Below are 27,670 nucleotides of genomic sequence, written 5' to 3' on the forward strand. Positions count from 1 at the left end.
GCTCTTCAGGTGCCCATGGAGGTGTGCCTCGTGTCGCAGCCCGGTGTCACACACAGCCAGCCTTCCCGGCCGGCTTTTATGGGAGCAGCTCGCAGGGCGCGCACCTCCCTGCGGCTCCGGCGGCCGAGGGAAGGAAGGCGTGACTTGGCGGCAGCTCCAGGTGCCTCTGTCTCCCTGCAGGTAACCCGGAGCTGCCGGGGAGACGGAGCCAGCCCTGCTGCTGCTCCCAGCCTGCTTGTCCCGGTGGTGCCACCCCGCTGATCCCGGTGGTGCCACCCCGCTGGTCCCGGTGGTGCCACCCCGCTGGCGCCGGGGCGCTTCGCAGCGCGGCGCGGCGAAGATGGGCCAAGGGAGCATCGCCAAATTCTTCCAGAAAAAGTCGCTCCTCCGCTTCGTGCAGAAATATCAGCCCCTGGGAAGCGGCGAGCCGGAAGAGGAGGTGAGGATTGCCTCTTGCCTGGACCTGCTGGGATAGTCTGTGTGCTTGGGGTTCGCTCTGTGCGCTTCTCCTGCTTTGTCCCCGCCGGTAACTCGAGGTCGCTGTGGTTGCGCTGTCCCCGCTCCGTGCGAGCCCAGTGGCTCCCGCAGCAGGGGGATGAGGTGGGTGCTGTTTGCCAGGGTCAGGAGCCATGGGGAGCCTTGTTTCTATGCAGTAATCCAAGAGATGAGGCCCGAATCCTGCCCAGGAGCTTTGTTCCCTGCTCTGAGGAACTTCCAAACCAAGGAAGAGCGTGGGAGAGCCCTGGAGTGCCATGGGAGTGTGGGTACGACTGGGGAAATAGAGAGCAGGGCTCCCCTGTCCCCAGGGTACCTTGCCACCAGTGCTGGTCACTGGCTGAGAGGCTGTGACCCTCGGGATGTGACCCTGGGGCTGTGACCCCGGGGATGTGACCCTTGGGATGTGACCCTCAGGTTGTGACCCTGGGGCTGTGACCCTGGAGCTGTGACCATCAGGCTCTGACCCTGGGGCTGTGACCATCAGGCTCTGACCCTGGAGCTGTGACCCTGGGGCTGTGACCCTGGAGCTGTGACCCTGGGGCTGTGACCCTTAGGATGTGACGCTGGGGCTGTGACCCTCAGGCTCTGTCCCTGGAGCTGTGACCCTCGGGCTGTTCCTGCACCCCTCTGTGCTGTTCCTGCACCCCTCTGTGCTGTTCCTGCAGTCATGGCTGGTAGCCAGTGGCCAAGGAGAGTTCTGACTCTCCACAGTGTCCACTGGGAAATATTGCTTTCCTTCCCTGCAAAATGCTGCACTGCTGTGCCCTCCCTGTCCTCAGTGCAGATGGAGTGGCCAGTGGTGGTTTGGGTGACATATTTGCTGTTCTTCTTGGTTTTTCACCACAAAATCTTCCAGTCTGGGATGATCTGATTATTTGCTCAGCACAAGGCTCCCATGGCTCAAGCCCCAGTTTTTCTGGCACAAGGCAGATGGGTTGGGTGCTCTGCCACGTGAACCCCATTTGTCTAATTCCTTCAGCACGTGGGCTTAGCCCTTACTCCCATCCCAATGAGTTCCAGCCATGTACTTGGAGAGATTCATGAGCTTTTCCTGAGTGACTGAAGCCTTTCCCAGCTATCATTTCAGCTAATCCCCTTCCTGAGGCTCGTGTGGGGTGGGTCAGTGTCACAGGGAGAGGAAAATGAGACACTGAACTCTCACCCTGTGCAGTGCATGGGGTGATGCTGCTCTACACTGCTCACCCAGAGCTCAAAACCCCAGGAAAAGAAGATCTTGATGAGGTTACAGAAAGTCCCTACGCCCTGGCTTGGTAGGCACCTGAGATTTCTGATTGCACGTAGGCAGGAGGCCACTGGCAATTAGGCTGGCTTGTTCTTAGGCTGCACCATTTATGCTGTGCCAAAATAAATAGTGACATGTGTTTGCCTCCAAACCTAAACCCCTCTTGAACCTCAGCTCTGGTCCTTGCAGAGAGTGGTCTGTGTGTAACAGGAGAGGAAGGTGAGGAGAGCTTTGGCATGGGGTAGGAGGTAGACAGCAGTGTAAAATGAAAATAAGAACTTGGTAAATCAGGAACTCATTCCCAGAGTATGATTTAGGCTAGTAAATTACTCATTTTCCCACTACTTGATGGCATTTTGCTACTTCACTTGAAAATAGTTGCAGAGCACTTTCAATCTTATGTGCAAAATATAAGTATAAATATAAATATATAAAATAAAATAAAAATATAAAATAAATATATATAAAATATATAATACATATATAAATATATATACTATATATAAGTATAAATAAATATAAATATAAACATATAAAAATATATTAAATACATATATAAATATATATTATATATAAAATACATAAAATACAAATATACCTATACCTATACCTATAACTATAACTATAAATATAAATATAAATATAAATATAAATATAAATATAAATATAAATATTTTGGTCAAAGCACTGTGCTGGGCCATAAAGGTGTGATTGCAGATGATCTGATGGGACTCCAGGCAGGAGAAATGCCCAAGAGTTGGTGAGGAAATGCCTTCCCCAACGTTTCCTGTGAAGGAAAGCCCCAGAGCTGTCACTCTGGGGTGCTGGCCAGCTCACCTGTGGCCATGGTGTTTCCTAGAGATGGCAGAGCACACACCCAGCCCTGTGCAGGCTCTGTTGGGCATGGTTTAACCCTTTCCTGCAGTGCCCCGTTCAGAACCAGGGGAATTCAGTCCCCAGTTCAGGGGAATTCATGTGGGGCTGATTTCCACTTCAGGAGAATTGTTTCCTGCAGAAATCTGAAGAACAGTCAAAGATTTTTTTTCTTCTGAGCATCCCAGTGTGTTTGAAAGTGGGAGAAAAGCCTGGGCACTGCTTCTTTACATCCCCTTTTCCCTCTGCCCAGGTAGCAGGGGCACCTCAGTGGGCACAGCCCAGGGCAGCACTCCCAAGGGGCTGCAGCTGGGTGCTTCAAATCAGCTTTGCTGCAAAACCTGGGGCCTTTTGCACAATCAAAGGCACTACCTTGAAATTTGTATCTGCAAGCAGGGGGACAAGATCTTTGTTTCACGTAAAAACATTGGAATTCTGTTGGCAGATGTGCAACAGGGGAGTGGGAAATTGTGTGGGAGGTGCAGAAATTGTGGTGGTGGTGGTGGGAAAGGGCTGGGAGCTTGGAGAGGGAAGCCCAGCAAGGCAGTTCCTCACCTGCAGGGCTGAGGGCTGCTCTGGGCTGGATTCTGCATTCTGCCTGCACCCCTGGAACATGGGTATTTTTGCCTGCCATGTCTACCCCCCCCCCCCAAAAAAAAAAAAAAAAAAGAAATGTAAAAGGCTTTGGAGAGAATGGTTTGATTAATTTATTGGATTTTTGGCAGGGATTAATTTTAATGTTTGGAAAGGCTTCATGAAGACTAAATAACCCAGCCCACTCTGGATTGCAGTCCATTAGCTGCTCCAAAGTAACCTAAGACAGGGAAAAGAATATAAAGAATATGCAAAGCCTCAGCAGAGGCAGAGATGGGGGAAAATCCCTAGAACTGATATTTTTGGGCTGTTTGCCAGAGTACACAAAAAGGGCTGTGTGCTCTGCAGAAAGCCCCACGCTCTCTTTCTTCCACATGGGCTGCTCAGTGGCACAATTGATGGATTGTTTTGGGATGAGGGATGCTCAGGTACCTCCAAGGTGGCTCCCAGCCACACCAGCTGCTCTTTACAGCCTCCAGTATCTCCTGATCTTGCAAAGCCATAGATAAACTGAGAATTCCCCTTTTGTTATTTCTTCCTGCCCTGCTGTGTGGAGTCTGTGCTCTTGTGCAGAAAGGATAAAGGTTATAAATGTAAATGGATATTGTGGATAAGCCACATCTGCTTTGCAATGTCAGTACAGAAGCCAGGAGAGGTTTGCTGGGGATGGGATTTGCCCAGGACACTGCCTGGCACCCCACATCCATGGGGTGGAATGGGATTGGGGCACAGGGGCTCTGCAGAGGCAGCACATGCAGAGGAGGAGGAGGAGGGAGATGGGGCCCCTCTGATGCATTTCAGGGGCTGTTCTGGTGGGAAAAGCTGTGCCATGCTCATGAGGGAGAAGCTTTTTATTGGGAGAATTCATCCCAATGAAGCTGTTCCTGTCACAGCAGCCCCTGGCTGCCAGGAGCAGAAACCACAGAGGGCTCAGACACATCCAGGGCCTTTGGCATTTATTTCCTCCACACCTTTTTAAAGGTAAATATTGCTGATAGAGCTGGGCCCTGCTTCCCTTAGGGACTGCAGGCATGTTATCTTCATGTCCAGGTCTCTTCCTGCCCTCCAGCTGCTTTTATTAAAATTTAAACTCCTCCAGGGCAGAGGTGTACCTTGATACCTGTGTGTGTCACCTGCAGCACAGAGGAGCCACATTAATCAGGCTGGCAGTGAATTCCAGGATGTGTTTATCCATGGCAGCCTTGTGTTTTCTTCCCACCAAACCCTTCCATCTTCATAAGTGGCTTTTTGGGATTTCAGTGTCTGGATGTCAACAAAGTTACAGGGAACTGATGGGTTTGTACAACCAGGACACCCAACCAGGGATATAAATCCAATAAATCCCCCAAAGAGGGATATAAATCCAATAAATCATGAGTTTGAAACATGGAAGGGGTATTTTTGTCCCTTCTCAAGAGGTCTGTTAAGGAGATGTGGAGATAAGGGTGATGTCCAGTGCTAGGATGGCTCAAAAAGGGGAGCAGTGCTGCAGCTTCTCTGGGCAAAATGGGGTCACCAGCTTGAGGGAAATGTCAGGAAATGGCCTTAAAAAGGGGCTGCAGCAGATGGATATGGCCAAAGCCTGGTCCAGGATCAGGGCTTAGAGATGCTCTGAGCCCTCCAGAAACCCCAAAACTGAAACCAGCTCCATGAGAAAACAGCCAAGGACATTTTCTGCATTTATCATTTTCTGCATTTATGATTTTCTGCATTTATGATTTTCTGCATTTATGATTTTCTGCATTTATCTCAGGCTTTAGATTGCAAAGCCCTGCACGTTCCTAGAAAGTTCCTGAATATTCAAGTCTCCAAATACCCCTGCAGGAGGAAGAGCCAGACCTGAGTGCATCCCACAGCAAACACTCCAGGGTGCTGGGAGCTGGTGCCCAGTGCCTGCCACACTCTCTGGGGGTTCCTTTTTAATGAGCACACACTCCTGTGCTTTATGGATGAAGGGAAAAGGGAATGGAGCTCCTGTCCCTTGGGAAGGGGCAGAATTCTCCCTCTCTGTTCTTAGCCTGATCACAGTGACTTCACTGTGGGCCTGGCAGAGATTTTGGGGATGCTGCTGCTGTGGGAAGTGCATTTCAGAGAAGGAAATTAGGGGAATTGAAAGGGAGAGGTTGGGATGCTGAGGGTTTGGGCTGCCTGGATGGGGCAGGAAGGGTTTACCCTGCTTGGAGGAGTTACAGAGTCCGTGGTGGAGCAAAACAGCCCTGCACACAGGAGGGGAGATTTTGCTTCTCCTTCTGGCTCACACTTCTAGCTCACATTTTCAGTTCATTTCTTATGTTTTTAGGAGGAGAAAGGTGTTTTCCTTGCTCTGGGCACCGAGTCTGGGCTGTGAGACACTGGCAGGGGACAGAGCTGCTCTGGGGCAGGACACTCAAACAGAACAAACCTTTCCTGATCAGCACAAACCTTTCCTCACCAGCACCATGAGCTTCCTTTTGTGGCTCCCCAGCTCCTCACAGCCTCTCTCCCCCCACAAGAACCTGCCCCTGCCTTTAAGCCTGTGCTCAGGATTAATTCGAGCTGGTACTAAAGCTCTGAGATTTGGGAAGTGCTGTAGTGACCGAAGGAGCCCAGCTGGCAAGGGGAGGGAAGGGAATGGGATGAAGAGAAGAAGCAAGGAGCTGCTGGAAAGCTTTAATTAACACTGCTCTCACCTGACGAGTGCTTTGCTGTGTTTGCTCAGCCCCAGGAGGAGTGTGAGCTGAAAATCATCCAGCAGGAGCAGGAGGTGGCAGTGCTGCCCCCGAAGGACGCCTGTAAATGCCACAAGGAGGACTTGGCAAGAGCCCTCAACGTAAGGATTTGCCCTTGGGAATGTGGGATCTGCCTGCGGGAATGGCCTGAGCTGCAAAATCAGCCTTTGAATGCCTTGCAAACTGGAGTGCCCAATCCCACTGCCTTTTTGTGGGATGGATCCTCTGAGGGTCCCCACAGCCAGGGAAAGCTTTAGTGCTTGGCAATATTTTGGTTTCTGACCTCAGGATTTTTTAAATCCAGGCAGAATAGATTTTATCCCTTCTCATTTTGTTCCCTTTGAGTTTTGTCAGGGTGTATTCATTTTTATTTTCTCTTTAAATACACAGTGCAGTCAGAAAATCCTTCTTTCTTTTACTATTTTAGATTTCTAATTCATCATCTATGATATAATTTCTCCCTTTTAGAAATATACTTTTTTTTAAATTAACTTGTGCTTACTTCATGGGTTTCTGTGGTGGTTGATGGTAAAATTTTATAGTTTAACAAAAATACATATTTAAACAGAAGAACAACAGACAGATTTATTTTCTTCATGTGGGACTGAGCCATGAAGATCTTGCCTAGTCTGCTAATAGGGGTTTAACATAAATTTGACATAATAAGTTTTCTGTAACTATAATATGAAATGGGTTTGGGTTTCTTTCCCCTCTAGGTTGATTTACAGACTGGACTCTCTGAGTTTTCCGTGCTCCAGCGCCGGTCAAAACACGGCTGGAATGAATTTTCAGTAGAGAACACAGAGCCAATATGGAAGAAATATCTGGACCAGGTGAGGATTTTCTGCACAGATTCTCATTTCTTGGCAGCAACAAAACCTGGCTGGGTTTTGCTGAGCGTGTGCCTGCATTGAAATATTCAGGGTTTCTACTTCCAGAGGCTGAGCCTTGGAACAGGCTGTGCCCTGGGCACAGGAACTGCTCCTTCTGGGAAAAGCCACTCTGAGGCTCCTCTGCAGCTCCCTCAGGGTGCAGATAACATCTGCAAACAGAAATGGACCTTTTTATCCCCACACAGCCCACAAATCTAACTGTAGGTCAGATTGCTGGAGCATATTTATTCCCTTTAAGGCAAGTGAGAAATTTGTGAAAGGTTTGAGGAGAGCCAGTGGTGGCTGGAGGATGCTCTGGTTTGGAGATGCTCTGATTTTGGCTGTCCCTCCAGGAAAGGGGCAGTTGTGGAGCTCAGGAGAGTTTTAGGGTTGTGAAGGCTGACCCAGAACAGAGACTAGATGGAGACAAAGTAGGGATTCATTAAGAGGATCCACCTTGGGCAGCACAACCCAAAATGGCCACAAAAAAAAAAAAATGGACAATTGGTCACGGGGTCTCTCCCTTGGATCAGTTCTGCTCCATTTGCATCTTGCAGTTCATTGTCCCATTCCAGCTTTAGCCCCTGCAGTCCCATCCTTGTTTTTCTCTCTCCAGCCCACGGTGTTTGTGCTCCTGGGCTGAGATTTGGATCATTTGTCCTTGGTGCCCAGCTGGAGCAGGAATTGTTTTGTGTCCCTGCTCTGTGCCCAGAGCTCAGCATCCCCTGATGTGAACCCAGACCCACACACAATAGCAGCACAGAATATGAAAAATAGAAAAGCCAAACCTGAGACATCAGGGTCTCTGTCAGAGATTCAGTGACAGGTACATTCAGAAATGGTGCCATGTGCTGTTGACATCCACAATTTCACACCAACGGCCCCAAAAGCCAGGCAGAAAGTGATATTTGTCATCTTCTCTTTCCCCAGCTGAGCTATCCTTGAGTTTTGCTTTTATTATCTATTTCTCAACAGTATTTAATACAACTTTCATGTCTCTTTGAGAGCTTTTAACCAGACAAGAAGGGCCTTTTGTTTGTTTGTTTGTTTTTATTTTTCATTTCCAACCAGTGATTTGACTGATCTTGCTTAGTTGAATCACAAGGATTTGAGTTGCTTTGAAAGACTTCATTTTTATTTCATGGTTCATCCCTTTTTTTATATGATTGATATTCTTTAACCTTTTGGTAAGGATCACTAAATCTCTCCAAGGATTCCTGATAAAAAGTGAGATGGGTTTTTTTCTGCTCAGCCTTAAGAACCAGTTTCTCCTACAGGGACACCAAAGGGATTTGTTGATACATCTCTGATCCTCCTGCAGTCTTTTGGTGCCTCTGCTCCTGCACCATTCACACCCAGCAGCCCTTTGCTGTGGCTTTTTCCAGCTGCTATTTTTGTAAACACTCCCTTTGCCTCGATTTTCCAAAGAGGAATGGAGGGACTTTCACCTTTGGATCCATCCAGGAATAAATTTAAACCCTGGCTTTCCTGCTGAGCATCACCACACATCTGTTGCACAAAGCAGGCAGATTTATCTTTATCCATTTAATTCCTTGCCATCAATTCCCACATCAGTTAAACAAAGCTGTAATTTTCTCAGGTAGGAAAAGGGGCCTCAAAATCTCTGTTTAGAAGTGAAGCAAGTGAGCACCTGACTCCCACAGCCCTCGGTCCAGTGAAGATTTGAGCAGATTAATTAAAGAAAAAATGAAAAAGAAGAAGAAAGAGGATTTCTGGTTTCAGATTCTAAAAAGACAGTAAAGGTTTTGTTTGTTCTTACTGTGCATCTAAGAAGCTTTTGGAATCACCTCTGTGTCTGCACTGCAAAGCAGTGCCTGTGCAAAAAGGGGAAAAGTGTTTTGGTGTGAACTTCAGAGAATCACTGGGTTGGAAGAGACCTTCAAGATCATCGAGTCCAGCCCAGCCCCAACACCTCAACTGAACCCTGGCACCCAGTGCCACATCCAGGCTTTGTTAAACACACCAGGGATGGGGACTCCACCACCACCCCAGGCAGCCATTCCAGAACTTTATCACCCTTTCTGTGAAAAACTTTCCCCTCCTATTCAAGCTACATTTCCCTTGGTGCAGTTTGAGACTGCAGCAGACTTTGTCCTGCTGGTCCCCAAGGCCACCAATGCCCTGTGGGGCAGGAACTGCAGAACCTGACCACGATGCAGGGAGGGTCCTGGAGCAGAACCACCCAGGGACCCTTCCTGAGGGACTCTTCTTGTGGGACCCCTCCTGCAGCAAAACCACCCAGGGACCTTTCTTGTGGGACCCTTCCTGAGGGACCCTCCCTGCAGCAAAACCACCCAGGGATCCTTCCTGATGGAGCCCTTCCCGCTGGAGCCCTTCCTGTGGGATCCTTCCTGCTGGAGCCCTTCCTGTGGGATCCTTCCTGTGGGATCCTTCCTGAGGGAGTTTGGGACTCTTCCTGAGGGATCCTTCCTGAGGGAGTTTGGGACTCTTCCTGAGGGATCCTTCCTGAGGGACCCTTCCTGTGGGAGTGTGCAACTCTTCCTGAGGGATCCTTCCTGAGGGACCCTTCCTGTGGGAGTGTGCAACTCTTCCTGAGGGCCCCTTCCTATGGGACCCTTCCTGCTGGAGCCCTTCCTGTGGGATCCTTCCTGAGGGACCCTTCCTGTGGGAGTGTGCGACTCTTCCTGAGGGATCCTTCCTATGGGACCCTTCTTGAGGGACTGTGGGACTCTTCCTGCTGGGCTCTTTCCTGCTGGACCCTTTCCTGTGAGACCCTTCCTGTGGGCCCTTCCTGAGGGACCCTTCCTGTGGGACCCTTGCTGAGGGACCCTTCCTGTGGGCCCTTCCTGAGGGACCCTTCCTGTGGGACCCTTCCTGTGGGCCCTTCCTGAGGGACCCTTCCTGTGGGACCCTTCCTGTGGGACCCTTCCTGTGGGATCCTTCCTGTGGGCCCTTCCTGCTGGGCCCTTCCTGAGGGACCCTTCCTGTGGGATCCTTCCTGTGGGATCTTTCCTGCTGGGCCCTTCCTGAGGGACCCTTGCTGAGGGATCCTTCTGAGGAATTCTTCCTGTGGGACTGAGGGACCCTTCCCGAGGGATCCTTCCTGAGGAACCCTTCCTGTGGGACCCTTCCTGCTGGGTCTGCAGCCAGCTCACCTTCAGCACCTCTCCTTCCATATTTCCCTTGTGTTCTCAGTTCAAAAACCCCCTCATTCTCCTGCTGCTGGCCTCAGCTCTAGTGAGTGTCATCACCAAGGAGTACGAGGACGCCGCCAGCATCACCATGGTGAGTGTCACCTGTCCCCATCACCATGGTGAGTGTCACCTGTCCCTATCACCATAGTGAGTGTCACCTGTCCCCATCACCATGGTATGTGTCACCTGTCCCCATCACCATGGTGTCACCTGTCCCTCTCACCATGGTATGTGTCACCTGTCCCCATCACCACAGTGGGTGTCACCTGTCCTATATCACCTTGGTATGTAACACCTGTCCTTTATGCCCATGATGGGTGGCCCCCATCCTGCATTCCCATGGTGGGTGTCACCTGTCCTTTATCCCCATAGTGGTGGCCCCATCACCCACATGACACCTGTCATTTGTCCTTGTGATGGTGGTCCCTGTCCTTTCCCCCATGGTGGTGGCCCCTGTCCTTTGTCCCCTCGGTGGTGGCCCCTGTCCTGCCCCATGGTCCCTGTGCCCACACCTGTAACCCCTCTGTTCTCAGGCTGTGCTCATCGTGGTCACCGTGGCCTTCATCCAGGTGGGTTGTGCAGAGCTCTGCCCGTGGCCATGGCCAGCAGCACTGAGCCCCCTGCTGTAACTTGGCTCTCCTCTCCCTTCTCCTTTCCAAGGAATATCGCTCAGAAAAGTCCCTGGAAGAGCTCAACAAGCTGGTGCCCCCCGAGTGCAACTGGTGAGCCAGGGCTGAGCAGGGAGGGGGCTGAGAGGGCAGCACCAAAGGGAGAAGAGATTTATTCCAGGCTCTGGTGCACATAGTGAGATGCTGGTCTCTGGAGGGGTGGCACTGTGAATGGGTGCAGCTCTAGGTCGGGGATGAAATAATCAGTATTGATCAGAAATTATTAGAATTTTTGTTTAACTGTTAGGGAAAAATTAGAAATAAGGAGTAGGCATCCTGTGGAATTGAATAAATGCTAAGACAGGAGGGTCCCAGAAAAATCCTGCTCCACATCCCTGCAGCATCCTGCATGTCACTGTCTCCTCAGGCAGGAAAAACCTCACCTGTGTATATATTTTTTTGCTTTAGGGTAGTTTTCCCCCCAAGATCTGGGCACAAAGCAGCACCTGAGTGCAGGTGCAGGTGGGATGGGGTTCCTGTCCTGCCTGGTGCTGCACACATGTGTCAGGCACAGGCACAGCCAGGTCACAGCCCGTGGAGCAGCTGCAGGGTGGATCAGACACCGCTTTCCCCACGGCTTTGATGTTTGCTATCAGTGCTGGAAATCACAGGAAACGTTTTCCTTATTTATGTCTTTGCAAATCAGTTTTGTCACGGCCGACAGGAAAAAGTTGTGAGTCTCAGGGAAGCCTTGCCCTGCCAAAGAGGTGTGGGGTTTTCCTCTGGTCCAAAGTTCACCCTGGAGCTTACAAACCCCACTATTGGTTCTTTATTTATTTATGATATGACACCAGAAGCATCCAACTGCCTGGAAGGCTCCACTTTGAATGCAACAGTGGAATGCCAGGGGTAATTCTAGCTTTAAAAAGCCTCTTTTTTAGGCTCAAGAATCTGCAATTTATTATTTAAAGCATGAAAGCACAACTTCTCATTGCTCCTCTACTGTATAAATAATGTTTAAGTCACTTCTGAAATGTAAATCATCCATAACCTGCCCATCTATTTACGAATTAAAACCAAGCCCAAGCTAAACATAATCCTCTGCTCATTGCTATAAAGATTTTCTGTTCTTATTTACATTGGAAGCTCTTTGGGGCAAGGCTTCTTGCTTTCTTGCCAGCCACATTCCCAAGCTTGCAGAAGGAATAAAACCCTCACAGCCTGCTTCCCTTTCTTCTTTTTCCTCCATTTGCCTCATGCAGCCTAAGGGAAGGAAAACTGCAGCACCTTCTAGCACGAGAGCTGGTGCCTGGAGATATCATCTACCTGTCTGTGGGTGACAGGGTTCCTGCAGACCTCAGGCTCATCGAGGTAAATTCAGCTGGAAACCAGCCTGGCTGGCAAAGCCCTTGTCTTAACAGTGCCAGAAATGAACCTTTTGAATTAGGTTACAGATCTGCTGGTGGATGAATCCAGTTTTACTGGGGAAGCTGAGCCTTGCAACAAGACTGAGGGTGTGCTGCTGGAGGCTGGGGACATCACCACGCTGAGCAATGTGGTTTTCATGGGGACCCTGGTGCGATACGGGAAGGGGAAAGTGAGTCCTGACATCACTGATCTTTTCCTGGGCATTAATTACAGATTCTTTTGGTGTGGGCATGGAGAGACATAAGGTGAATGATAGAGGGGAGGTTGGATATTGGGAAAGAATTCTTCCCTGTGAGGGTGGGGAGGCCCTGGCACAGAGCAGCTGTGGCTGCCCCTGGATCCCTGGCAGTGCCCAAGGCCAGGCTGCATGGGCCTTGGAGCACCCTGGGATAGTGGAAGGTGTCCCTGCCCACGGCAGGGGCTGGAACAAGAGGCTTAAGGTCCCTTCCAACCCAAACCAGTCTGGGATTCTCTAGGTTTTTCCACCTCCATCTCTCTTTTCCCCTTTTTTCAGGGCGTGGTTATTGGCACGGGTGAGAATTCCCAGTTTGGCGAGGTGTTCAAGATGATGCAGGCTGAGGAGGTAACACAGCCCCTGGCTGGGGAAATTCTGGATGCCCTGGGTGAAAGTTTGTGAGCAGGAGCAGTGCCAGGAGTCAGTGCACTGGGCTCAGTTCTGCTTCTGCCACACAATGCCCTTGTGAGTGAGGGACACCAAGTGACAGAGAAGGACAGAACAGGCTCTGCCCTTGGAGGATTGAGGGTGGGAAAAGCACAAGGGACCATGGATTGAAACCAGAACTGTTGGGTTACTTGTTCTGAGCTAACCATCATCCCCTCATCCCACACAACATCCAAAGGAAAACCAGTCATCTCTACTTTTTCCAGACTCCCAAGACTCCTCTGCAGAAGAGCATGGACAGGCTGGGGAAGCAGCTGACCCTGTTCTCCTTTGGGATAATTGGTGAGTGGGATGCAGGGCTCACACTTGCATGGATGGCTGTGGGGTCCCTCTGTGCTCTCCCAAAAGCACTGGTGGGTCTGGCTTACCTGGACTTTGGGGGTCCAGCAGAGACAGCACTGAAGGAGAGATGTGGATGCCTCATTGGGTTTTAGTTCAACAACATCAGCTAAAACAGGTTAGGGAATTTTTAAATTCTTTTTTAATTAAATCCTTTACACCCCCAGGTTTGATAATGCTCATTGGCTGGCTGCAAGGGAAGCATCTCCTCAGCATGTTCACCATTGGAGTCAGGTGAGGACTGGAGAGGCCTTTTCTCTTTCATTTCTAATGAAGCATCCCAAGGAATTCCCTGTTCAAAACATGGATGTTTCACATAAGAAAACTTGAGTAAAACCTTTCACAAATACGTATTTCTCATGCCCTGGCATAATTAATGTGAGTTCTAAACAGAGTGGAGGAAAACAGAACTAAGCTTGAGGGTTCATTTAATTTTGTACACTGTTATCTCAAAAATCTTCACTGGCATCTCTACCTCATCCTGCTGTGAGTGCCCTTTCCTATCTGTGCTGTGAATTTAGTGGGAGTGTACCAACAGCAAATATTGCTCTTTGCTGTTCCTACTGGATTTACATCTAAAGAAAGGAATGCACACCTCACACAGCAGAAAGACGCATGCACAGCTTCTTAATCAAACACTAAAAATGTGTTTTCAGCAGTGCCCATTAAACCTATTAACTTGGTGTTGTCATGGTTCTAAAATCAATTCTTAAATAAAGAAGTGCTCTATGGAAAGAAAAAAAAAATCCTGGGTGAGGAGACAACAGAGAAGCCAAACTGATTCAGTGCAAGGAAAGTGGTTAATCCTGAGTTTTGGAGGGCAGGTGATGGTTTTATAAGGTCTCATTTTGCACATGCCTAGAAGCATTCAGAGTTTCCCAAGGAATATCTAATATCCAGTATGCAGGCTGGGGTGGATTTTTCCAGCATATCAGGTGTTGCAGGTTTTGATAATGGGGACATTTGGGGAGCTGGTTCTGTCCCCCTCATTGTGGGGTAAGAGAGGAGGTGAGGAGCTGCACGTGGCCAGGAGCCATTGGTTAATATGTGAGCCCTGATGCCAAGGAATATTCAATTCCCATCCTCAGAAAGTTAAATAAATGAAATTAAATCCAACCTCTACACCCTGGCTTAACCAGAAATTACTGCTCTTTGGCAATGTAAAGAAGAAAAATAACTGCTCTGTCAAAATCATCCAGGAAAAGCTCAAAGGGCTGGATAAATATCCTGCTTTTGTATTTACAGTGTGCCAGGAGTCCCAAGGGCTATCCCCTTAGGAAAACTCAGCCCTGGGGATGTTCCTTGGCACCTTTGGGTCACTATTGTGGTTTGGCCCCTGTGTTGAGGCTGTTGTGTCTCTGCTGTCCCCAGCCTGGCCGTGGCTGCCATCCCTGAGGGGCTGCCCATCGTGGTCACTGTCACCCTGGTGCTGGGAGTGCTGCGCATGGCCAAGAAAAAGGTGATTGTGAAGAAGCTGCCCATAGTAGAAACCTTAGGTAAGGCTGCAAAGGGGCTACACGGCTTGGTCACCTGCCAGGCTGCAAAATCTGAGCTGGGCAGCCACAGGTTGATCCAGAAAAATAAATTTGGAATAGGGTTACTGGGACAGAGCAACCCGCTCAGAATTAAATATATTTTCTGCCCTGTGTTTCCCTTAGTTTGGTGGTGTGAACATGGTTGGAATGGTGCAACCCAGCCCACGGGGAGCAGGCACACATTGGGTTAAAATCTTTGTTTCTCCTTCCTCTCCATGCTGTGGGATCCTCCTGCAGGTCCATCCCGCCCACTTCTTCAGTGTCTGGCTAAAAAAACCTCCCCAGCCCCTTCCTGGCAGCAGAAATAAAGCCATTTTTCCTTCTGCAGGCTGGGTGGAAATCTCCCTGATATCCAAAAAGTCCCGGAGAGGGGGACAGAGGGGACTTGAGGAGGTGTCCAGCACATCCTCACAGCTGCAGGGCACAATGAACCAGGATGGAATTGTTCTTCCAGCTCCCCTTATCTTTAATTTGTCCCTCACTCCAGGCTTTGCTGCTCTGCCCTGGTCAGGGTGGCAGGGATATGGAGGAGGAGACACAGAGTCTCTTCAGCACCACTCATTAAAGGCACAATAAACACCAAAATCTGCTGCACAGCCAGGTCCTGCAGCTAAAACCTGTCCTCTCACGAAACACTGCTATTGTTTGAACTGCCCTTGTTTGTTTTGCAGTTAAGGAATCTTATCACCCCGATTTTATTGTCTCTGCCCTGACCCAGGACATCTGAAAGGGCTTTTCCCTCCTGAGGGAATTTGTTCTGCTAGGGCTGCGCCCACAGAGGCGGAACTGCAGGTGCAGAGAAGGCACAGCCAAAACTGTCTGGGAAACTTCTGAAAAGGAGAAAAACAATCCCTCTTTAATTATCAGTCACTGAAAATGAGGTATTGGAGGTCACAGCTTTGCTCTCTGCTAATCCTTCCAAAGTGTGATTCATTTAATTGCAGCCCAATCTGCTTTATTTTCTCTCCAGGCTTTTACCTGGAGGTCACTGTGCTCATGGGGTTTGTGCCTGAGCACTGTGATCACCCCCAGAGCCAGGGAAGATATTCACACTCAGAAGAGAGCTGGAGCCTGATGCTTATTTTGTATTAATTTCCTCCCTTCTTGGGAGTAGAAACTATCTGGAAAGTGGTGCCTCTGTTAATTCACCCTATTGTGGTATTTTGTAAATGGGCTCTGGAAAAATGTGCTTTGCTGGATCAGGATTGGCACAAAGCAGAGCAAAGGGGCAGATTCTGCTCTTAGATGTGGATCTTTGAGTATTTTTTGTGACAGTTTTTAACCCATCTCCTCTCACAGTCCCTTGGTGAGGCAGGGAAGGGCTGCTATTCCTGATTTAGAGAAGCAAGGCTTAATTGGCAGGGTGGGAATTGAGTCTGTCTTTTTGGAATAGAACAGCTCTTCTGTTGAGTGATACTGCAACTCAGAAACATTGACCAAAACAATGTGACCCTCTCCAGGTGTCCCCTGCCACATCTCACACCCCAGTGATGCTCACAATGCCCCAGTGTGCACTCAAATCCTTCCCTTCCCTTCCCTGTTAGGAACCTCACCCACTTTTCAATCTTTTCTCCCTTTCACCGGTGCAGTTCAAACACCACGAGTGAAACTTGTTCCCCCCCTGCCCCAATCTCCCTGCTGGGCTGCATCATTGCCCAGTTCTGACTGGAGCCACCCCTGCCCCAGGTTGCTGCAATGTCATCTGCTCGGACAAGACGGGCACCCTGACTGCCAACGAGATGACGGTGACACGGCTCGTGACCTCGGACGGCTGCCAGGCTGAGGTAGGGATGGGGCTGAGGAGCCGACCCAGCCTCTCCTGCTGGAATCCAGCAGCTCTCCAGCTGCTTTTGGTTCTCTCAGACCCAAACCAGGGAGGCTGGCCAGCCCCAAACCCAGCAGTTTCTGTCATATTCCATGCAGAGAAGGGATTTTTGCAGACCTGGGGACAAGCAGAGGTGGGGCTGAGGGGACAGAACTGCTCGGGTCCCACAGAGGTGTTCATTGGAGAAAAGGAGACTCAGGGGTGATCTTACCACTCTGTATAGCTCCCTGAAAGGAGCCTGTGCTCAGGTGGGGTTGGTCTCTTTCTTCAGGCAACAAATGGCAGAATGAGAGGACACAGCCTCAGGCTGCGACAGGGGAAATACAGGTTGGATATTAAGAAGATTTTTACAGAAAGAGTGACAAAATACTGGAATGGCTGCCTGGGGAGGTGGTGGAGTCCCCATCCCTGGGTGTGTTTAACAAAGCCTGGATGTGGCACTGGGTGCCAGGGTGTAATTGAGGGGTTGGGGCTGGGTTGGACTCGATGACCTTGAAGGTCTCTCCCAACCCGGTGATTCTGTGATTCTGTGATTGGCAAAACCTGCTGTTCCTTGCACTTACTGTAAATTCTGAAACCTGCCACTGTGGATGTGACAGTCTGGTGAGAGAGAGAAAGACAGATAAACCTTCCCAGGAATTGTTCTGGGCAGTTTTGAGAAGGTTGAGAGAAAGATTTCAAGCAATCTTGCAGCTGATGTTTTGGACAGTTGTTTTCTCATAAGATGTTTACCAAAGGTTGTCTTCTTAATTAGCCAGTGGTGTGATGGGGTGTTGATTAAATGGCCAATCAGGTCCACCTGTATTGGAATGGTGTATAAAAGAATAGGTTTTCAATAAAACTCAGTTTAACCTCCTGAAGAAACCTGGACTCTCTGTGTCACCTCACTCCTGTTCCATCTCCTGCAGGAATATTTATTATAAGAGCAGCTTCATTCTCTGCTTGCTTCATTCCTCTCTGTGCAAAATGAGGGAAAATGCAAAATGTGAGGCAGAGGAGAGACAGACAGTCAAGAGAGCAGGGCTTGAACAAACCCAGTGATGCCACTGCCACTGCCAAAGGTCTGCATCTCTCCCCTGAGCTGCAGGAGACTTCTGGAATCCCAGCAAACAAGTTCCCTATAGGACAAATTCCCTCCTTTTGTCCGTAAAAAGCCATTTTAATGTGATACTGTCACTGTCTGCAACCTTTCCTTTAAGCCTTGCTTTGAGAGAGAAAGAAGAGCCCCTGCACTCCTTCAAAATGAGAATTTTCTTGAGTGCAGCCCCCTGCACACATCTGCAGTCCAGTCCTGCCTGGCAAAGGGGAAATTTCCCACCTCTCTCTCTCTCTCCCTCCCTCAGGTCAGCGGGGTGGGCTACAATGGAGAAGGAAATGTTTATCTTCTGCCATCTAAGGAGATCCTTAAAGAATTTTCCAACATCTCCGTTGGGAAACTCGTGGAGGTAAGTATAAATTATGAAGCAGCTCATCCTAGTTACATTCAATTTTCAGTTGCACAAATAATTTTGGATAATTCGTGTGAAAAAAAACACTTTTGTAATTCTAAAATGGACTGGTTTGCTAAAAAATTCTCATGGGAAGACTGGGTGTGATGTAATTCCTGAAGTTAGGAGTGAAAGGCAGTGGTCATAAGGCATGCAGGGAGAGACCAGAGCCATCAGCTTCAGGAGTCAATGATATTCTGGAGAAAAATACAATTCTGGCAGAGGAGAAACCAATAGATTTTACCCTGTTCAGGTTTTTAATGTGCACAGTTTCTAGACATTAGCCAGCCACACAGTCAGTTTATAAATTTATTGTGATGTTCTCTGGGTTTTGTGTCAGCCTTACATAAAATTTTGAACATGCAGCTGTAGGGTAAAGTGGAGTGTTTGGGTGGTGAAATGATTTGAGCTGGAATCTCAAATGGAGACTAGGTCCTGTTTTATTCATACTGCACATTAGAAACAATAGTAGGAGAGACTGAGCCTTCATTTTCATGATCTATGAAGCTCATTAGGTGTATCTTATGTTCTCTTGATGTTAATTTATCCAAAGCATAATATTTTACCAAAATATTGGTGTATTATATGCATTAAGTGGCTTTAGAAAACACAAGAACTGATCCCAAGTGATGCTGCTGAATTTTTCCCAAAACTTTTGGGATGTGGCTCCTTTCATTCCCCAACCTTGCATCATTTCTTTTAAAGAGATTAAAAAGCTGTGACTTCAGTAATGACAAAAAATAGCTCATGCAAACCTGTCCCTTTCTCCAGGCTGGCTGTGTAGTCAACAATGCTGTTATCAGGAAAAACAGCGTGATAGGACAACCCACAGAAGGAGCTCTCATTGCCCTGGCAATGAAGGTAAGACCCTTGGAGTTTCAAATTTCCTGTAATTCAAATAAATAAATAAATAAATGATTTTTTAAAAGCTGGATTTGTGAGGTCTGGCAGCAGAGTGAGACTGCTGTTAATTCCACAGCTGGGTTTGGTCCTCTCTTGTCCCCTCTGCCCAAGGTCACAGATGTTTCCTCTCCCAGCCATCCTTTAGTCATGGACAAACACTTGCCTTGAGCTCCTGTGCTGACAGAAATCATTGCCTGGCTTGGTTAATCCTGCAGTTAGGCTGGGTAATGCATTTATTTTGGGCTCAGATGGGACAGACTTTTTTATATTTCCTGCACGTGCCAAAGAAGAGTCCAGGAGGAAGAGAAGAGTTAAAAATGGGCAGGAACAGGCCAGGCCAGATTGAATGGCAGAGTGTCACCCTCATTTTGGGGCATCTGCTGGCTTATACTTTTTCCTGGTCATGATTATGTAAAACAAGATGTTTTTATGAATATTGGATTCACACTCCCAGGCAGAGCTGTGAAACACCCCAAGGTGTCACCTCATCATTGTCACCCAGGCTGTGGCCTCAGCCCTCAGGTCCCTGCTGATAGGATGCACCTGCAAACACCTGATCTTACCTCCTGCTTTTAAAGTTCATAACTCTAGCAGTGAAATCCTGATTTCTCAATGTTTTTTCTTTTTAAATAATGGCATTTCCTTTCCCCAGATGCTGAGTTAAAACCTTCCTCCTGCTCTGGAATTCAAGCCAAGCAATAGCAGAATATGAGGGAGGGGGTCTCTTCTATTTTTCTTTTTAATGTTTTGGTTTGGTTTGGTGGGAGCTGGGGACAGAGGTGCTCAAAAGCAGCTTCCAGTGTCTCCCACTTCCCCCACACTGCTGGAGCAGGAGTGTATTGAAAGGTTTTGTTGTGAATTGCTTTTTGAGTGTAATTCATTGGGAAATAATTCAAAGCCACATCCACAACTGACCATTCTCTTATTTGCTATTTCCTTTCTTCTTTCGAGTAGAGTTGCTGGGAAATAACCCAGAAAAGAAACCCAGAAATCTGCTCAGCCATAGATTTAGGGAATGGACTTGATTCTCCTTTGACTTGAAGCTTACAGAAAGGCAGAGCAGCTCCCTAATTCTTTAAAACTTTTTCAGGAATCAAGCTTCAAACTCCAATGTAATTTACCCCATATCAGCCACACCAAAAAGGGAAAAAAATTGTTTGAAATAGGAGTTTTGTTCTCCTCATGTTTTCTCTCGAGCTCTGTGGTATCTGACAGCCTGGAAGGACACAGTCAAGAGTCAATCCTTGTGATATGGAAAATATATCCAGGTTTTGGCAATGCCCAGCCTCACAGGGCTCTTTTTGTTTGACCTTGCTTCAGATGGAATTAGCTGACATAAAGGACATTTATGTAAGAAAGAAGGAAATTCCATTCAGCTCTGAGCAGAAGTGGATGGCTGTGAAATGCACACTGAAAAATCAGGTAAAGCAAACAGAGGCAGGGGCTGGTTTCATGTTTCTAATTGTGCACCTCAACAATGGGCATGAAATGGTATCTCCTCAGCAAATAATGTTTTCAGGAGTTAACTATGTCGGGAGAAAATGGAACAAACCTCAAAATTCCCAGCTTGGGGGGCGTTTTACCCTGTAAAACTGAGTTTGAATGGGAGGGGGGAATACTTTTGATACAGTGGTTTGAGCAGGAAAACAAAATCTTTTCAGAGATAACTGACAGAGAGAGAGAGGTCTGGTGTTTGGGAGGAAAGGTTGGCCCTTTATCCCTTACTGGGTTAAGGAGCTCATTTTGGCTGATATTATGCTCTGGTTTAAAAACTCACCAACCTTTTCATCACCATGCTGTCTGTGAGGGCTGAACATGAAAAATGGCCAGAGCAAAAATATCTCATCCTATCCATAATATATGCTCCTGTGCATCTCTTGAAACAGGTAAAAGAGGAAACAGGATCTTTTCTACCTAAAGACTTTTTCATTTAAAATATGCTCCATTTTTTGGACAAAGTGTATTCTCTCCTTGCTTTCAAGGATCAGGAAGATATTTACTTTATGAAAGGAGCATTTGAAGAAGTTATCCAGCACTGCACTCTGTACAACAGTGGTGGCATCTCGTTGTCACTCACACCCCAGCAAAAAGCCCTCTACCAGCAGGAGGAAAAGAGAATGGGCTCCTCAGGGCTTCGAGGTCAGTCCTTACTGCCCCCATCTGGCCTAAAACTTTCCTGCTCTGTTATGGTGAGGATGGGCAGAGGCTCAGTCCTCACAAAATCACAGAAGGGTTTGGGTTGAAGGGACTTGAAGTTCATCTCATCCCACCCCAGCCATGGGCAGGGACACCTTCCACTGTCCCAGGCTGCTGCAAGCCCCAGTGTCCAACCTGGCCTTGGACATTCCAGGATCCAGGGGCAGCCACAGCTCCTCTGGGCTCCCTGTGCCAGGGCCTCCTCATCCTCACAGAGAAGAATTTATTCCTAATCTCCAGTCTAAATCTCAAGTTTCACCTTAAAGCCCTCAGTTCTTAGATCACTTTCATGGTCTCTTCCAAACTCTTGTCAGAGTGCCAAGGGCCATGTTTTAGGTCTGCTGGCTGATCTGGATTTTTGTGCTGGGTTTAAATTAGTGAATTTGAAAGGAGCTGAAAACAACCACTGGAAATTGAGTGTTTCTCTTCCATGGGGAGCTGGGATTGTCTGGGACACGCTCTGGGTGCTGCACTGCAGAGCCTTGTGCTGAGCCTGATCTAAGCACTGCTCTGCCAAGTTTTGGTTTTGGAGAAGACAGCAACAAAAAGCCACTTTGGAAGGAGTTCCAAACATGGATTTGGGAGCTGAGATTTCTGTTTGAAGCTTGGTTCAATCCTTTGCTAGGCCCAAATCTCTCGATCTCCTGATCCCAGCTGCCTGTCAGTGCACAGCCCACAGGAGCTTTATCCATGTGGCACCTCCTTCATCACCAGAAGATCCCCCCAGAAACATCTCAGACTTCCACACAGTGACACAGACACCATTCCCAGCTCGGAAGGAGATGAGGACAAGCCTTGGCAGCAGGATCTGGAGGATGGTGGAGTTAATGTACAGATTCTCCCACCCTGTGTCCTGTGGTTAAGAGCTCCTGTGCAGTGCTTGATTTAAAATATCCAAATTATCTGCCCTCGTGGCAATGGCAAATTACTGCTCTGAGGGGAAGTGATTAACTCAGGCAGCTGCTGCAGCTTTTGATTCAATCATCAAAGCAATGCTGACATGAACCCCTGGCAAAACATCCTTGAGTGATTTAAGAATGATTGAATGATAACGGGTGTGCACCAGGAACAGAGACAAAATGTTCAGAGCCTGGATGTTTACATGGTGGGAGTTTCACTGGTTTAACTGAATTTACATTTCACATTTTTAGGTTTTAAAAAAAGTGTAAGTTTTTGCAGGAATGCTATTGTTTAACTTAGTAGTTTAACAGTGTCTGGTTTAACATAACACTGTCCAGATTTAATCCATCTGCATTTAGACAAGACGTGGTACACAGCTTAAAATTAGAAAGAAAGAAATCCTAAGAGAAACATGTCAAACAGAAATGCTCTCATTCAGAGAAACTATTATTTAGTGGACTGAATTTTTGTGTCTATACAAGATCTGATTGTAATGACTAAAGATCTGTTTTTAATGACTTTTTCTGCCAGGAAACTGGCAATTTAATATCTTCCTTAAATATTCCTTTTAAAGCATGGAAATACATCATTAACAATTTAATCTTGTCCTCTTTTTCTCCCCTCTGTTACTAGTACTTGCTTTGGCTTCAGGTCCAGAACTTGGCAAACTAACATTTCTAGGTCTGGTGGGAATAATTGATCCCCCAAGGGCTGGGGTGAAAGAAGCTGTGCAAATCCTGTTTGAGTCTGGTGTGTCAGTGAAGATGATCACTGGAGATGCCCTGGAAACAGCTGTGGCTATAGGTACCAAACTTTGCTGCTCTCCTGGGGCTCTGTGGCATGTCTGTCACATCAGTCCAGTGCTTTATCCCTTAATAATCAACTTTATCATCGTTTCTGTGTGCTCAGTAGAGGCTTTAAAGGTCACTGAACTTTTGATTTTCCATTGAAACAAACATTAAATGGAGTATAGAGCAGCTACAAACTCTGGGCCAAATTCCAGTAAATTAATTCCACTATTTTAGCACCAGAAATAGCAAAATCTCAGTGTAAGCCTCCTAAAAGACACAGATAGCATTGCTAGCATTATAGAATCCATTAATATTTAGAGAGTGAGTATCTCTTTTCTTTGCAGGACAGAATATTGGTCTCTGCAATGGGAAGCTGAAAGCCATGTCTGGGGAAGAGCTGGACCAACTGGCAGAGGCAGAGCTCTCCTCCACTGTCCAAAATGTAATGGCTTTGATTACATTTTAAAAAGCCTATTTCCAATAGCTTCCATCTAATACGAGATTATGTTTTGTCTTTGTTGTTTTTCAGGTTTCCATTTTCTTCAGAACAAGTCCAAAGCACAAACTAAAAATAATAAAGGTAATAAGAGCCTGTGAAATTCATTGTACACCTCACAAAAACAAGGGGGAGGGAGCCTCAGTTCTCTGGATGATCAGGTCCTCCCCAGCAGCATCAGCTCAAACTAAAGGATTGTAAAAGCCCAGCTAGAGCACTGGCACTGTTTCTCTGAAGGTATTAGCTGTGGAATTGGACTTGATGATCCTTGTGGGTCCTTTCCACCTCAGGATATTCTATGATTTTATGATGTTTCTTGCAAGTCTGGGTCCTGGGCATACAAAAAAAAAAAACAACTAGTGAGGTATTAGCAACTACAACATCAGGAGAATGATTTCTGAGGATTTTACTCCCCTCTTCTAACTTCTGCTGGTGAGATATATATATATATAGTGAGATTCCATATACTCCTGAAAATCCGAATTCTTGCCCTGAGCTTTGTGCTCTGTGCGGTGCCGAGTCCGTTTCACCCTCAGAGTCCAACAGAGCTTCTGATTTTCAATACAAAAAGAGCAAAGCAAACAGTCCAGGCTCTGAATTGCCAGCATGGCTTGTTCCTGTCCTGGTTTGAGAGCCCCTGAGCTGTCCCCTCCCACAGGCCTTGCAGAGGGCTGGTGCTGTGGTGTCCATGACAGGGGACGGGGTCAACGACGCCGTGGCCCTGAAATCCGCGGATATCGGGATCGCCATGGGACGGGCAGGGACAGACGTCAGCAAAGAGGCTGCCAACATGATCCTCGTGGATGATGACTTCTCAAAAGTCATGTAGGTTTGGAGATTTTCTTACTCTGCAGCTCTTTTCTGGCTGGCTACTGCAGCAAGCCTGTTTGTTGTGTGAGGAGGGCTGGGGATGGAAGTGGAGAGCCCCAGGGTGGATCTGACTCGTCTGTAGTTGCACACATAACGATGACTTTCCTTCCAAGTGATGTTGACCAAGCCACCTTGCACCTGAAAGCCCTGGTTCCTCTAACTGGGGATCTGAGAGCACCAGTCTGGGTAGATCAGAGCTTTTTTGGTCATAATTTGGGCTCAGTGATCCTGGAGGTGTTTTCCAACCTTTGTGATTCCGCCTTGTACTCTGCCTCATCCAGAAAGCTCAGAGGAAAAATGTAATTTGCAATGCTCTGTTGGTTCATAACAACAGAGTGGGCAGGGTACAGTGAGTATATAAATAGGTCCCAGGCCTGCTTTATGAACCAAAACCTGGCCACGTGAGCCAGGCTTTCAGATCTATGTGTGGATAAAGGAATTGTAAGTGAGAAGCTGCACTGACAACCTCCTCCTGAGCTGGGCTCTGAACTTCCTCTGAAATAAGGGCTACAAAAGACAATTGTGTTTTGAGTGTCCCAGGGAGCTCAGTGTAAACAGTGGGAGTGCTCTTTACTTAATAAAATCCCCTCTCCCTTCCAGGAATGCAATAGAAGAGGGAAAGGGAATATTTTACAACATAAAAAATTTTGTCCGGTTCCAGTTGAGCACGTAAGTTCCTGTTCGCTTCAGCTCCTGTGAAAGCACCTCTGGGGTGAGGCCCTGCACAATAATGTTCTGTGCTTGCAGGAGTATTTCAGCTTTGAGCCTAATTACCCTGTCAACAGTGCTCAACCTCCCCAACCCACTCAATGCCATGCAGATCTTATGGATCAACATCATCATGGATGGGCCACCAGCACAGAGGTATGGAAGAGCCCAATGAGTAAAATAATGTTGGGTTTAATATGTCTGAATTTGGCCTAGGAACACAAACTGTTGTGATTCCTCATCAGTCATCATCAGTGGTTCAATAAGCTGCATTTCTGTTCCCTCCTGATCTTTCAAAAAGCACTTCACATTTACTTGAGGTTTTCTGTATTTTCCTGGTTTATGGTGGAATCAATTTACTATTCCATTTTTTGGCTAGGAATGGCCTCTTATCCTGAAAGTACCACCAGGGAGTAGTGGGGATATGCCCCAAAATCACAAGACTTAGGAACCATCCAACTGCTAATTACAATTACAGCTAAATACAATTACAGCTTCCACATTATGCTCACGCTCACTCCGGGGTGGTCTGAGCATTTAATGTTATTTTAGCAGCTCAATATGCAGAAAAGACCTTTGGTACCAGTGACATGGACTAATTTGGGCCTTATGTCACCTTGTTGGAATATTCACACTGTGTCCAAAGAACTGCACCCTCCAGCTCCATCCTGGTTTCTCAGGATGAACATTTTGGGACCCTGCATTAATTAACACATCCCTCTGCTTCTCTTGGAGGCAGTTTGGGGGTTGAACCTGTTGACAGGGACACCATCAAGCAGCCCCCCAGGTGCATCACAGACACCATTCTCAGCAAATCCCTGATCCTGAAAATCTTCATGTCAGCAATCATCATCATCAGTGGAACCCTCTTTGTCTTCTGGAAGGAGGTGAGGGAAATCTGCACTCGGATCTTGTTTCCATCAGGGTGGGTGGAGCACAAAGTGAGGGCAGTTTCTGAAGGACGTGAGGAACACTTCTGGAACCCATCCCATGGGGAAGGATCAGTGTGGGCAGAGGGCTGAAAGAGCAGGGTCAGCTCCCAGCTCTGCTCCCTCTTACCTCTAATTTGGTCCTTCCAATGCAGAATGGGAAACCTATTACTTAATCAATACTTTAAGGGACTTTTCACCTCCAGCTTTCCATTTTCCCAGCAGAGAATGCCAAGTACAATGAATTGCTGTTGGTACTTTAAGTTTCAGTAATTTAATTTAGGATGTTCTTTACTCAAAGTCCACATCAGTTTAAGAATTTCAAGTATGATTGATAAGATCATAAACTATAAAATTAGCAGAGAGAACTGAATGCTACCTACAACAGCTAGAACTACATTTACTCCTTTGTTTTACTACCCTTCGATTTGACAGGGCTCATTAAAGGGAACATTTAATTCTTCTATTGAATTGGCATATTTTTGTAAGGTTAAACTAACCCCTGAATTTTTGTGTGCTCCCAGAATCCAACAGGGGGCATAACTCCTCGAACCACTACGATGACTTTCACCTGTTTTGTGTTTTTTGACCTCTTCAATGCCCTGACATGTCGCTCTCAGGTGAGATGGCTCTGTCAGCAGTAATTTCTTGTCTCAAATCACAAACATAAACATTAGAATACCAGCATTTTGCATAGTAAGGGTTTTTTTAATGTTATTTAAAGCAGTATGATTTTTATCAACTTTTTGTACAGATAAAATTATCCATCACAAGAGCAACTACACTTTCAATTACATAGCTCTAAGTTAGTGTTTATGTAACTTAAAAAGTAATGGAGATGAAATGTAAAGAAACAGGGTGTCATTTAGCTCTAACAGAGATTGGGAAAAGCTACTTTTAATTTTCTTTTCCCTTTTCTAGACAAAGTTGATATTTGAAATTGGCTTTTTCCGAAACCGCATGTTCTTGTATTCCGTGCTTGGCTCATTTTTGGGACAGCTGGCAGTTATCTACATCCCTCCACTCCAAAAGATCTTCCAGACAGAGAATTTAGGAGTGGTAGGTAAGTTGCAAAATAAATAATGGTTTGGTTTTGGTTTTTTTTATTTCCTTAAAGTGACTTTAGAAAGCAGATGCCATTCCCAGTTTGCTCTGTCAGCTCCCAGCACATCACTGGTAGCAGAGATCAACCAACAGCTCCAATCTCTGTGTATTTACACAGAGCTGTCCCAAATAGTAGCAGTAGTTCATATTATCCCAGCTTACATTCTGAATATTGATTTACTGCACATAAATGCAAGGAAATTGAGACATGCCAAGATTTTCCAGCTCTGTATGATGGTATTCCTCAGATCATTATGCAGACACTCCCTTTCTAAAGAGCTGGGTTAAGCTTCAGTTTCCCAGCTGAAATGGAACACAGATTGCAATCAGCAAATTGCACCCTACCACACTGTGTTCCATCTACATTGTGCTGTGTCATAAGCAGGGGGCAGGAATCCCAAATTATTCCTGTTTCCACCCTCCAAGGGGACCATCCCTTGTGTGCTGCAGTGCTGTCCCTAACTCAGCTGGCAAGGGTACAAGGAGGGCACACAGGGGCTCACCAGCCCAATTCCAGCTGCAGGGAAGCTCTGGGCTGGGATTCCTGCCTGGCTGGGCTCACCTCCACTCCTTCCTCTCCCAGACCTGCTGTTCCTCACCGGCCTGGCTTCCTCAGTGTTTGTGGTTTCCGAGCTCATCAAACTCTGTGAAAAGCACTGCTGCCCCCCAAAGCACACCAGGGGATGTCACAACTGACTGAGACTGCTCTGAAATACACCTGGAACACAGCTGTGACAATCCCAGTCCATGGCTTTGTGACCCACACGTCCTTCCTGAAGGTACTCAAGTGCAGCTGTACCAACAGTCCTTACACCAGAGACTCTTCTACCCCCTCCATGTGAGCTGTCTGCAGAAATCTCCAGAGTGGCTCCTTTTTTTAAACCAAGAGCAGGTATATTTTTATA

At 47.2% G+C, this 27,670-nt stretch overlaps 1 protein-coding gene across 1 annotated transcript; it reads left to right on the plus strand.

The window, feature by feature from the left end:
- Window positions 1–340: 340 nt before the first annotated feature.
- Window positions 341–27,596, plus strand: ATP2C2 (ATPase secretory pathway Ca2+ transporting 2). Its single transcript, XM_054640705.2, has 27 exons — window positions 341–439; window positions 5,907–6,017; window positions 6,633–6,749; window positions 9,966–10,055; window positions 10,498–10,533; window positions 10,625–10,686; window positions 11,835–11,943; window positions 12,020–12,169; window positions 12,515–12,583; window positions 12,889–12,964; window positions 13,189–13,255; window positions 14,393–14,517; window positions 16,243–16,340; window positions 17,725–17,826; window positions 18,640–18,729; window positions 20,092–20,193; window positions 20,754–20,910; window positions 22,501–22,671; window positions 23,003–23,100; window positions 23,188–23,238; window positions 23,813–23,979; window positions 24,625–24,693; window positions 24,772–24,888; window positions 25,472–25,619; window positions 26,186–26,281; window positions 26,583–26,724; window positions 27,349–27,596. The coding sequence occupies exons 1-27, from the start codon at window positions 341–343 to the stop codon at window positions 27,459–27,461; spliced, it is 2,832 nt and encodes a 943-aa protein (XP_054496680.1). The 3' UTR covers window positions 27,462–27,596.
- The last annotated feature ends 74 nt before the right edge of the window (window positions 27,597–27,670 follow it).

The sequence above is a fragment of the Agelaius phoeniceus genome, chromosome 12, assembly GCF_051311805.1.
Source record: "Agelaius phoeniceus isolate bAgePho1 chromosome 12, bAgePho1.hap1, whole genome shotgun sequence".
NCBI classification, from domain to species: domain Eukaryota; kingdom Metazoa; phylum Chordata; class Aves; order Passeriformes; family Icteridae; genus Agelaius; species Agelaius phoeniceus.

Bases quoted from the DNA above. Each gene is read 5' to 3' on its own strand.
- ATP2C2 (XM_054640705.2), top strand. From the start codon at position 341: ATGGGCCAAGGGAGCATCGCCAAATTCTTCCAGAAAAAGTCGCTCCTC. The intron at 14,518-16,242 runs GTAAGGCTGCAA...CCCCTGCCCCAG, and splicing joins GCCCATAGTAGAAACCTTAG to GTTGCTGCAATGTCATCTGC. The intron at 22,672-23,002 runs GTACCAAACTTT...TTTTCTTTGCAG, and splicing joins GGAAACAGCTGTGGCTATAG to GACAGAATATTGGTCTCTGC.